Source organism: Hypanus sabinus, chromosome X2 (assembly GCF_030144855.1).
Source record: "Hypanus sabinus isolate sHypSab1 chromosome X2, sHypSab1.hap1, whole genome shotgun sequence".
NCBI lineage: Eukaryota > Metazoa > Chordata > Chondrichthyes > Myliobatiformes > Dasyatidae > Hypanus > Hypanus sabinus.
In genome coordinates this window covers 1,519,993-1,533,001 of record NC_082739.1, presented here as the reverse complement: position 1 = coordinate 1,533,001, position 13,009 = coordinate 1,519,993, and the positions used below count along the sequence as shown (strand labels likewise).

The following is a 13,009-nucleotide window of genomic DNA, read 5'->3' as shown; positions in this document are numbered from 1 at the left end:
CGAGTTAGTTTTAATATAAGATAACCATGAATTCTTTGCTTTTTTTCTTTCCTTGTTCGCCTCTTTTGCTTTCTCTCTCTCCCTTACAGTAAGTTGGTTATCATTATTTTTATTATTATGAACACCAAACAAAACTGCTATAATTATAAGATTTACACATTGACTTCCAAAGAACCTCTGGATCAAAATTTTCAGATTTATCGTCAGGTGGAATAAGATAGGATAGTTTTCAATTATTTGTGCTCTCAGTCAGATTTTTGTGACCACATTTGCTTCAATTTAAATATATTTTAATTGTTTGCTTGCTATTGTTTTTGAAGATTTCTAAAATTAAGCCTATTCAGAGGTACCCCAAAAATGTGACAATTGGCAAAGCTGGAGACTTGAACGCCTCCTGATAAAGGTCACTTCAATTATTTGTGGGCAGGACTAATCTTGGCCTATCGATGGGACCTTGATGAACACATAGTCAAAGAGTCATAGAAAACTTCAGCACAGAAACAGTCCCTTCAGCCCATTTTGTCCATGTCAAACTATTATAACAGAAACACTAACTCATTATTTCTTTTTGTTGGCACTAGTTATTTTGTTTTGTAATCAATAGCATTTTTTTTAATCTTTGCCCTGCACTGCTGCCACAAATCAACAAATTTCATAAGTTTTAAATCTGTGATAATGAATCTGATGCTGATTGTTAAACAGTTCTGTGCAGGGCCTGACTGACTAGGCCCATTTTCTTCAGCCAGCATGTTTGGTGCTACCAATGTGAATGTGGTAAATGTGGGACAAGGAGAAACTGAGTGGAGAGCAGCACTGGGTCTCCCAGTAAAATCTGATGGAAATTAGGAGCAGTACCTACACTCTGGGGATGTGCAAAACCAAAGTTGCTCCGCAAATTGATAGCAACACATACAAAATGCTGGTGGAACGCAGCAGGCCAGGCAGCATCTATAAGAAGAAGCACTGTTGACGTTTTGGGCCGAGACCTTTTGTCAGGACATCTGCTGGGTCTCTTCCTGAAACATTGACAGTGCTTCTCCTTATAGATGCTGCCTGGCCTGCTGTGTTCCACCAGCATTTTGTGTGTGTTGCTTGAATTTCCAGCATCTGCAGATTTCCTCGTATTTGTGCAAATTGATAGGGTGGTTAAGAAGGCCTTCATTAATCAGATGATTGAGATCAAGCTCCATGAGGAAATGTTTTTTATTTTATTTAGAGATAGAGTGCAGAACAGGTCCTTCTGGTCCAACATGCTACACCACCCAGCAACCTCTGATTTAACCCTAGCCTAATCAAAAGACTTGCTAACCTGCATGTCTTTGGATTGTGGGAGGAAACTGAAGCATCAAGAGGTCACAGGGAGAACATACAAACTCCTTACAGATAGCGCTGACATTGAACCCTTAACTGCGGAATGCCTCGAGCTGTTTGAGTGTTGTGCTAATTGCTGAACAAATCTATAAAACTCTGGTTTGACTACACTTAGAGTATTGTGTTCAGTTCCTGTCATCTCATTATAGGAAGGATGTGGAAGCTTTAGAGAGGGTGCAGAGGAGATTTACCAGGACGCTGCCTGGATCATGTCTTATGAGGAAAGGTTAAGTGAGCTATGGCTTTTCTTTTTAGAGCAAAGGAGAATGAGAGGCAATTTGATAGAGGTGTATAGATGATAAGAGGCTTAGATCCCTTTACCACTGTCCTTTACCATGGGTGAAATAGTTAATAAGAGAGCACATAATTTTACAGTGACTGGAGGAAAATATAGAGGAGGGGTGTCAGAGGTAGGTTTTTTACACAAAGAATGGTATGCTGCCAGGGGCACTGGTAGAGGCACATAAAGTAGAGAGAGTTAAGAGACTCTTAGATTGACACATGAATGTAAGAAAAATGGAGGGTTATGTGGGAGGGAATGGTTAGAATGATCTTGAATAGATTTAAAGGTTGGCACAACATTGTGGGCCGAAGGGCCTGTACTAAAATATGTTCTAAAATACATCTGACTAATATGTAAACTCACTCCACCCTTGATGCAAATTACTTCTCAATTACACAGAAATTCCAGAGATGAGGGGGTAAACCTATGAAGTGAGAATGAGTTGCCTGGGACTATACTCACTCAAATTCTGAAGGATGAGAGGGGATCTTATAGAAACATATAAAATTATGTAAGAGATAGATAAGATAAAGGCAGAAAAGTTTTTTTTTCCCACTGATAGATGAGACTAGAATTTGGAGATATAGCCTCAAGATTTAGGAAGGAGATGAGGAGAAACTTCTTTTCCAAGAGAGTAGTGAATCTGTAGAAATCTCTGCCCAAGGAAGCAGTCGAGGCAACCTGATTAAATATATTTGAGACACAGTTACATTTTTGCACAGCAGATCAATTAAGTTTTATGGGGAAAAAGGCAGGCAGGTGGAGCTGAATCCACAGTCAGATCAGCCAGATCTTATTGAATGGCGGAGCAGGCTCCTAGTTCTTATGTATTTATGCTCTAAGTTCCCTCAGATAACCAATTTTTACCTGGTGCTAAGCAACTTGATTCATTCAGCAATAATCTAGCAATGGACTATATAACTTCATGTAACAAAGATCTACCTTTTAATACATGTAAAATGCTGGAGGAACTCAGCAGGTCAGGCAGCATCTTTGGAGGGGAATAAATGGTCGACATTTTGGGCCAGGACCTTTTGCCCAGTCCTGTTGAAGCGTCTCAGCCTGAAATATCGACTGTTTATTTATTTCTATAGGTGCTGCCTGACCTGCTGAGTTCCTCCAGCATTTTGTGCATATTACTCTGAACTCTGCAGAATCTCTTGTGATGTGTCAGTGATACTAACACTGATTCTGAATCTGAAGTTTTTCAGGCTTGTTTATTAATGCTCCTTCCACAGAAATGTGTGACCCCAGTATCTTGAAGAACAAGAACATGGCTATGCCATCAGGTCGCCGTGTCTGGTAGCACGGTTGACTGGCTTTGCATTAGCTGCAATACACAGCAAACTTGGTTTGTGTAATGTTCTCCTGTGGAGTATTCCACACATTACAATGATTCAAGCTTCAATGACTTTGAGGTAATTCAGTGAGAAAACTCACACAGAAAACATGTTGAACAAAAATACAATCAGCACATCAGTTGTCCAGCTAAAGGGCTGTGAGCAGTCAATGGGAATCCCTGGGATAACCCAGCTCTTTAAAAGGAATAACAATTAGACATTTATGGAGTGGGAGAATAAAGGAGGGCGAGGCTAAGCATGTTGGCCTTCTGAAGGTTTAGGAACACAATCAATATTGGACTGCTATGTTTCTTAACTTTGGGTTAGCAATTGAGAATCCAATTTTAATTTTTTGTTAACAACACACACAAAATGCTGCCTGGCCTGCTGTGTTCCACCAGCATTTTGTGTGTGTTGTTTGAATTTCCAGCATCTGCAGATTTCCTCGTGTTTGCTCTTTAATTTTTTGTTTAATGGTTTAATGGTTCTGAATATTCCTTAGTCAGAGACATCTGGAACTCTGTAAGAAATCTAACAGAAGGCAAATCTGGGGTATAACATTGAAACCTATCAGCCCTCAACCATTTCATGAGCAGTAAAATAAACTTCAGCATTAACTTGACGAAAGGCAAAACCTTGTTCAGAATTAAACATATCAAAGGCTAAAATCTGCTTCTAATTAGTCACATCAGGGAGGTTCCCTGCTACTGAGATGCCTGATGACAGTGGCATTTCTTTTTGATAATCCATCTCTCACCAATGTGCTGTTGTGGTTTTGCTGAGGGGATAAAGCTCTTGTCTGCTCCCTATATTATCCTGTGTAACAAACAGAAAATTCCAGAGGGACTCAGCAGGTCAAAGTTAACATTTCAGGCTGAGACACTAATTTCTTCAGATGTAGCTGCTGCACTCCACAGTCACTTAGACATTCCCACTCCAATCTACTCTCGATACACTTCCACTTCCACCAGACTCTGATCAATTTTTATCACAGAAAGCAGTCTGTCTGGATGCATCACAGCTCAGTAGGGCAACTGCTCTGCCCGTGACCACAAGGAACTGCAGAGTTGCGGACCCAGCTCAGCACATCACAGGAACTAGCTCTCCTCTGTGGACTCTGTCTACACTTCTCACTGCCTCAGGAAAGCAGCCCCACACACCTGGACATTCTCTCTTCACCCATCTCCTATCAGGCAGAATAACCTCGTTATGAGTTTGCAATTTATTGTCTTTTACACTTAATTCTGCATTGCTATTGCTTTACCTCAACGTGTTGCGTAATGATTTGATCTGTAATAACAGTATGCAAGACAAGCTTTTCAGTTGCGTCAATAATAAACCAATAAACCTTTTACTCCTGGTACTCCACCAGTGCTAAGTATTCCAATCCCTGTCCATTTATCCTGTGATTTCTGGGGAGGTGCTCAGGAAGCCTCTGCCACCTACCTGTCCATCAGGCGTTTCGCTCCAATAAGTGATGACATCCCACTGGGGCAGTACAGTGTCAGCTCCAGGGCACCACGAGCTGGGTGTGATATGGTCACGGTCACGGCCACGTGTTCCAGAGTCTTCATGCCCGACAAGTGCAAGTCATCAACAGTTACTGTGGAGAACAATGTTCTTTTTACATTCATCTGCAGATAACCAGAAGCCAATCAGCCCATCAGGTCCATGATGCCTCCCAACAAAACCATCCCATCAGTCCCATTTTACACCTCTTTTCTCCTGGAGCTCTGCAAATTATTCTCTTACATATACCTGTCCAATCTTCTTCACCACTTCAAAGGTCAAAGTTCAAAGTAAATTTATTATCAGAGTACCTACACTCAGTGGCTATTTTATTAAATACATCCTGTATTGAATAAAGTGGCCACAGAGTGTATGTTTGTGGTCTTCTGCTGCTGTAGCCCATCCACTTCAAGGTTCGACATGTTGTGAGTTTTGGAGATGTGTACCGTGTGGTTATTTGAGTTAACTGTCACCTTCCTGTCAGCTTGAACCAGTCTGGCCATTCTCCTCCAATCTCTCTCATTAACGAGGTGTTTTCACTCACAGAACTGTCACTCACTGGATGTTTTTTTTGTCGTTCACACCATTCTCTGTAAAGTTATTAGAAGGTATACTAAGGAAGGATAGTGAAATATTTGGATAGAGATGAACTGATAAACAGTACTTGGTGCACTCCTAGTAGCAGCACTACTACTTTCAGATCACCGTAGATGTTCCAGTTGTAGTTGTTGTGCTCTATGTGTTTCGACAAGACGCCCGGATTTCAGTGGTTTTCTTTCATGTGTACGGCTCAGCCAACTGGTATCAAAAGGTGGATGGGGGGGGGGGGTAATGGGGGGCACAAGAGGGGGGCAAGAGGGGAGTACAAAGGGGGGAGAGGGATGGAGAGAGAGAGAGAGGGAGAGAAAGGGGGGAGAGATGGAGAGGGGGAAGGGGGGACAGAGGGAAGGGGGAGAGGGGGAGGAGGAGGAGGGGGGAAGGGTGAGAGGGTGACCTGTCAAATACAGGCAGAACACCTGGTTTCATCCTCATTGATTTTAATCTTGCTCGACAGTTTAAACAGCAAGTAATGGAACTGATAATGCGTTCGTGCTCCATCAGGCTGCGCACTCCGTTCTCAACCACCGCGAGTTCCATCGCAGACATCAAAAGCGCCAAATCGCTCAGTCATCCCAAAAACACATGATCAAAATGCATTCACAAACAAGAGAAAATCTGCAGATGTTGGAAATCCAAGCAACACACACAAAATGCTGGAGGAACTCAGCAGGCCAAGTAGCCTCTATGGAAAAGAATACAGTCAACGATTTGGGCCGAAACCCTTTGGCAGGACTGGAGAAAAAAAAGCTGAGGAGTAGATTTAAAAGGTGGGTGGAGGGGAGAGAGAAACACAAGGTGATAGGTGAAACTGAAAGGGGGAGGGATAAAGTAAAGAGCTGGGAAGTTGATTGGTGAAACAGATGGTTGATTAGTTGAAAGTTGATTAATCAAAATCCAAATTACAGGCTCCAATCACACACAGATGAGTAGTAGAAGTCTTTAAAAAAGGAAGAAGAAGTAGTAGTTTTGTGAACTGTCTACAGGATGTCACTATTAGTTGGGTTGGTCGCTGGCACCATCTTATTGAAAGATATGGATCATGTATGGGCAAAAGAGATTAAATTGATATTGTTCTGGCTCATCCAGACATCTCCTCTCATTTCCTTTTACACCCCCCACCTCTATCCCATGTATACTTACCAAGCTTCCCTTTCATGCCTGGGTGATTCTTTAGCTATAGTAAATAGGCCAAGGCTGCTCTATTACCTGATGGTTCAAGAATTGTGCACACAGGTTTTAAACGTTAGGTGAAAGATGCAAGGGAGATGATGAGGTTTATTCAGGGTGAGGTTATGATCTTGAATTCACTGTGTGCAAGGATGAAGGAAGCTAGTACTGATCGATACTTAAGATGGTGGAGGAACTCAGAAGGTCAGGCAGCTTCTATTGTGGGGAATAAACTGTCAACATTTCGGGCCGAGACCCTTCATCAGGACTGGAAAGGAAGGGGGCAGAAGCCAGAATAAGAAGGTGTGAAGGGGAGGACGGGAAGGTGGACAACCTGGTAGGTGATAGGTGAGACCAGGTGAGGGGGAAGGCAGGCAGGCGGGGAGGGGGATAAATGTAAGGTGTAGGGAGCGGATGGTGGAAAAGATAAAGGGCTGGAGAAGAAGGAATTTAAGAGGAAAGGACATTGACTGCTTATTTCTCTCCATTGATGTTACCTGACCTGCTGAGTTCCTACAGCATTTTATGTGTGTTACTCTGGATTTCCAGCATCTGCAGAATCTCTTGTGTTTACCATTTACTTGTGTTGCTCTTAGCCCACACTGAGGGAGAGAAGCATTTACAAAAAAAGCTGCGGAAACAACAATGAGCTGGCAGTCTCTTGCAGAGTGTATTGAAAAGGCTCTGATAATTCAAGTTCTGGGTGCTCTTTGACAGCCAGCCTCCATCTACATTTTATTATCACCCGTGTTTGGAGCACTAACATTGCCTTAAATGGTCAACAAGCAGAGAGTAACTTGGCTGTCGACCAGCATCAGCACTGAAGCAGCCTCTTGCTTAATTTAAAAGTTTGCATCACATTTCCTCCCAGATAAATTTTCAGTAGAAATGTTCCTTCCTGCTGTCTTTCAGCCAGAAGTGATAAATAACAATTAGATATTAAACCCAGTGGGCAGGCATGAGATTGTTTGACTGCTGGTGGTAACCATTTGAAGGTGGACTGAGTGTTTCCTTCATCCCAGAAGAAGTTAGACAACAGCCTTCTCTCCTCAGGCTCAGCTTCTGACACTATTAGCCAGTGGTTTCTGCTGGTACACCATGCCTTCCCTGGTTGAATGTACTCATAAAGTCACTTCAAGATTCAAGATTATTAGTATTATTTATCACATGTACATCGACACATTCGGCCCACTGATGACTCACTGACCTAGCCGGGGGGGGGGGGAAGGCACTTGTCCACTCTCTGCCAGTCTGACATCCAACAAGCACGACTGCGTAAGCACATGGAAGTCAGCTGGTTAGAACAGTGAGAAAAGTTTAAAAGATGACAGTTATTTTTCAGCGGATTGATCGAGGCACAACTGCGCAAGTGTGTGGACGTCAGCCAGTGAGAACAGCGAGAAGAGTTTAAAGGGAGATGGTTATTTTTCAATGGTTTCATTGAGGCACGACTGTGCAAGCGTGTGGACATCAGCCAGTTAGAACAGTGAGAAGAGTTCAAAAAGAAGAGAGCTTTATAGAGCAGGGGTCAGAGTAGAGGGAGACAGAGTAGGAGGCCTTTCGCTCAATGGGGCTTCGGTGATAACGGGTCCTGGAAACAGACTACAGGGAGTTAGGAAGGAAGTTAAGAAGCAGGACCTCAAAGGTAGTAATCTTGGGACACGTGACAGTGAGTATAGGAATAGAATGAGGTGGAGGATAAATGCGTGGCTGAGGGATTGGAGCAGGGGGCAGGGATTCAGATTTCTGGATCACTGGGACCTCTTTTGGAGCAGGCATGACCCGTACAAAAATGACGAGTTACACTTGAATCCAAGGGGGCCCAATATCCTGGCAGGGAGGTTTGCTACAGCTATTGGGGAGAGTTTAAACTAGATTTGTTGGGGGGTGGGAACCAAACTGAAGAGACTGGGGAAGAGGTGGTTGGCTCACAAATAGAGAAAGCTTGTAGACAGTGCGAGAGAGAGGACAGGCAGGTGACAGAGAAGGGACGTGCTCAGACCAATGGTTTGAGATGTGTCTATTTTAATGGACAAAGCGGATGAGCTTAGAGTGTGGATCAGTACTTGGAGCTACGATGTTGTGGCCATTACAGAGACTTGGATGGCTCAGGGGCAGAAATGGCTCCTTCAAGTGCCAGGCTTTAGATGTTTCAGAAAGGACAAGGAGGGAGGCAAAAGAGGTGGGGGCGTGGCACTGCTGATCAGAGATAGTGTCACGGCTGCAGAAAAGGAGGAAGTCATGGAGGGATTGTCTACTGAGTCTCTGTGGGTGGAAGTCAGAAACAGGAAGGGGTCAATAACTCGACTGGGTGTTTTTTATAGACCACCCAATAGCAACAGGCACATCGAGGAGCAGATAGGGAGCAATTCTGGAAATGTGTAATAATAACAGGGTTGTCGTGGTGGGAGATCTTAATTTCCCTAATATTGCTTGGCATCTCCCTAGAGCAAGGGGTTTAGATGGGTGTTTAGTTTGTTAGGTGTGTTCAGGAAGGTTTGTTGACACAATATGTAGATTAGCCTACAAGAGGAGAGGCTGTCCTTGATCTGGTATTGGGAAATGAACCTGCTCATGTGTCAGGTCTCTCAGTGGGAGAGCATTTTGGAGACAGTGATCACAATCCTATCTCCTTTACAATAGCATTGGAGAGGGATAGGAACAGATGAGTTAGGAAATCGTTTAATTGGAGCAAGGGGAAATATGAGGCTATCAGGCAGGAACTTGGAAGCATAAATTGGTAATAGATGTTCTCAGGGAAATGTGCATATTGATACTTCCCTTATATCTGTTTCAGAAATGATAGTTTCACTGAGATCAAGTACAAATGATATAGGCTTTGGTGCTTAAGACTAGAATTTCTTCGTAATATTTCCAGCAGATCATTATGTAGATCCATTTACAATATTCATTAATGTCATCTAGCAGCAATATAGGTTTTCAATACTGTATGTAGAGAGGGTTTCATTAGAGATCAGGTTCATCCATGGTTGAATGTTTGTAGGATTTTCATTGGTTTACTCTTTGAATTTTTAAATTGGTTACTTCACCAATCATGGGATTGAGTTTAAGAGCCGAGAGGTAATGTTACAGCTTTATAGGACCCTAGTCAGACCCCACTTGGAGTTCTGTGCTCAGTTATGGTCGCCTCACCACAGGATGGATATGGAAACCACAGAAAGGGTGCAGAGGAGATTTACAAGGATGTTACCTGGATTGGGGAGCAAGTCTTATGAGAATAGGTTGAGTGAGCTTGGCCTTTTCTCCTTGGAGCGACGGAGGACGAGAGGTGACCTGATAGAGGTGTACAAGAAAATGTGAGGTATTGATCGTGTGGATAGTCAGAGGCTTTTTCTCAGGGCTGAAATGGTTACCACAAGAGGGCACACGTTTAAGGTGCTGGGGAGTAGGTTCAGAGGAGATATCAGGGGTAAGTAGTTGTTTTTTTTACACAGAGAGTGGTGAGTGTGTGGAATGGGCTGCCAGCAATGGTGGTGGAGGTGGATACAATAGAGTGCTTTAAGAGACTGCTGGATAGGTACACGGAGCTTAGAAAAATAGAGGGCTATGGATAACCCTAAGTAATTTCTATAGTAAGGACATGTTCGGCACAGCTTTGTGGGCTTAAGGGCCTGTACTGTGCTGTAGGTTTTCTAAGTGACAATGACGAATGAGCCATGTCCACATCGCTGGTCTTCGAATATGGAGCAGAGACTTCGACTCTGGCAGATTTCTAATTTCCCCACATTCCTGTCCCTAAATCCTAACTCCCCTTTCTAACCCCCAAACCATCCCTACAAACCTAAAAAAATTGAAAAACAACTAGGGTTCATGCTGAACCCTACACAGCCAATGCGAAAGCTTCATAGGGAAGGATGCACTTGAGAGTGAGAGGCTGGATCCTGCAAACACCAGAGGATGCATAAATACAATATTTTGAAAATCCACAGTAATGCACACAAAACGCTGGAGAAATTCAGCAGGTCAGGAATTATCAATGGAGCCGAATAAACAGTTGACATTTCAGTGTGAGACCCGATATCAAGACTGGAAGGGTGCATTATTCAAAGAGGCTGCAGGAGTATACTGGTGCTCCATATAGAGAATGTGCATTAACTTGACAACATTACAAAGGCACTGATTTGGGCCTCAAGCTTTATTAAAAGTGGTACAATTGCCAATTGATTAGCGCATTCCCAGCAACAAGGCAGTGCCCAACCTAGCCTGGGTTTGATATGTCCTGTCAGTCATGTCAAACTCATCCCCACCAACTGACTCCCTACAGCATCAGGGTGTCTATGGAGGCCAGATCATTGGGTATTTTTAAATGGAGGTTGATAGGTTCTAGATTTAATAGAGCATCAAAGGTTATGGGGAGAAGACAGGAGTATGGGATTGAGAAGGGAAAAATCAGCCATGATGGAATGGTGGAGCAGACTCAATGGGTCAAATGGCCTAATTCAACTCCTATGTCTTATGGTCCTATTTTACTCCTCTCTCTGGCATCAGCTGATGTTTCTGCTTGGCAGGTTCATAATCCATAACTACGCATTTTCTATTTGATACAGAAACATCTGGCTGTTTGCCATGTTTCTGTATCTGGCTCTGAAAACATCTGAGGAACTTTGTGTAGCCAATTACCAATCACTCATGGCAATAACCCTCTACTGTGGGGTTAAAGGAATTGGCAAATAATACTCAAATGTACTGGAATCCGAATAAGATCACTTCTCTGTTTGGTTGAGAAACCAAGTCTCAGAGTGGTCAGTTTAGTACATTAAAAAAAAATCAGAAATGTTAACAATTTAGTACAAAGGACAAGCTAATAATGTTCAAAACACAAGTGGTGGAAGAACTCAATCAGTCAAGAGAGCAACAAACAAGATGAAGGAAGAAGTCAACCAGGCTAGAGAGCAACAAACAAGATGCTGGAGCCATCCAGCCAGTCCAGAGAGCAACAAACAACTCTTGGCTTCCGATCAAGATGGCGCCAGTGAAGAACGATTCCTCAAGTGACATCTTCCAGATAGTCAATCTCTTCAATTATTTCATTGTTTCTACGCCTTAGTTTTGTCTTGAATGTGTCTTGGAAACTGTTGGAGCCTGTGACATGCAGCTTGGAGTTCGGTCGAATGACCTAACCTTATGCTGTCCTCAGAAAGGACCATGAGCATGACCTGCCTTGTGCGAAAGACCAGAGACGGCACGGGGCCACAATCGTCTCCATTTCGAAGCATCAAGGAAGGTTGAAGCATTGAAGCAAATGTGGAGGAGGTAACACACACAAAATGCTGGTGAAACGCCACAGGCCAGACAGTATCTATAGGGAGAAGCGCTGTTGACATTTCAGGCCGAGACCCTTCGTCAGGACTGACGAAGTCAGGATCCTTCGTCAGCTGGAGAGGATGAATACCAGAGCTGTATTGTACATGCATACTTTGACAATAAAATGAACCTTTGAACAAACAAGATGCTGGAGGAACTCAGCGGGTTGAGGAGCGTCAGTGGGAAGAAAGGAATTGTTGAAAGCCTGCATAAGGAATGAGACTTCAGAGAAGAGATTCTCTATCAATCCAGAAACAGGGTCTCAACAGGAAAAATTGATATTTACTTTCTTCCACCTCACTGAGTTCCACCAGCAGATTGTGTGCTGCTCCTGATTCCAGCATTGCAGTCTCCTGTATCTCCAGGATTCTTAAGGCTATCAGACACCTCAATTTTAAAACTCCAACCTTCTCTCCATGGTCTCTTCCCTCCCTGTAACCTCTTGCAGAACCGCATAACTATAGAAGATCTCTGCACTCCTTAGGTACTGCCCTCTTGCTTATTCCCTACTAATTTATATTTGGAAAGAGTGTATCACTGACCCATCTCTAGTTGCTGAGACCCTCCTTGAACCACAGCTGTCCTCCTGGTGAAGACATTTCTGCAATGCTATTGGGTAGGGAGGTCCAAGGTGGAGATCCAGAAATGATCAAGGAAAGACAATATATTTTCTGCTCAGGGTAGTTTGCAGTTTAGAGATGAACCTATAGGTGACAAGAGCAACACATAAAACACTGGAGGAACTCAGCAGAGCTGGTGGCATCTAAGGAGAGGAATGGAAAGTCAACGTTTTGAACTTAGACCTTTCTCAAGGACTGGAAAAAAAGGAAGATACCAGAATAAGAAGGTGGGGTGGGGTGGGGAAGGGGTCCAAGCTGACAAGTGATAGTTGAAAGCAGGTGAGCGGGGAGAGGTGGCAGAGGGGGACAAAGTGGGAAGCTGGGAAGTGGAAGAAGTAAAGGACTGAAGAAGAAAGAATCTGTTAGGAGAGTGGATCATGGGAGAAGCGAAAGGTGGAAAGGCACGAGAGGAAAGTGATGGGCAGGTGAGGAAAGGAGAAGGGGTAAGAGGGAAGCCAAAACGGGGAATGGAAAAAAAAGAGAAGAGGGAGTGAGGGAGAAATGGCTAGAAGTTTGAGAAATTGATGTTCATGCCATCAGATTGGAGGCTACCTAGACAGAATATGAGGTGTTGCTCCTCCAACTTGAGAGTGGCCTCATCTTTGCAGTAGTGGAGGCCATGGACCAAATATCGGAAGGGAATGGAGATTGGAATTAAAATGGACACTGGGAAAGCCTGGCTTTTGTGGTGGATGTAAAAAAGGTGACAGAGTCCCCATTCGCCAGCATTCCTTATCCTCTTGATGGTACACATTCTGGGTTTGGAACAGAGGGTGAGAAACTGCAGTGCACTT

At 43.5% G+C, this 13,009-nt stretch overlaps 1 protein-coding gene and 1 long non-coding RNA gene across 9 annotated transcripts in view; one reads left to right on the top strand and one right to left on the bottom strand.

Moving 5' to 3' along the window:
* Positions 1-13,009, bottom strand: part of LOC132385071 (proprotein convertase subtilisin/kexin type 7-like) — a 310,522-nt gene that overhangs the window by 30,185 nt on the left and 267,328 nt on the right. For all 8 annotated transcript variants that reach the window (XM_059956777.1, XM_059956783.1, XM_059956778.1 and 5 more), the window contains one exon: positions 4,441-4,597. In XM_059956777.1, the coding sequence (XP_059812760.1) occupies positions 4,441-4,597 (157 nt within the window). The remainder of the gene's footprint in view (positions 1-4,440; positions 4,598-13,009) is intronic.
* LOC132385073 (uncharacterized) overlaps positions 1-13,009 on the top strand; it is a 34,958-nt gene that overhangs the window by 3,986 nt on the left and 17,963 nt on the right. The window lies entirely within an intron of this gene.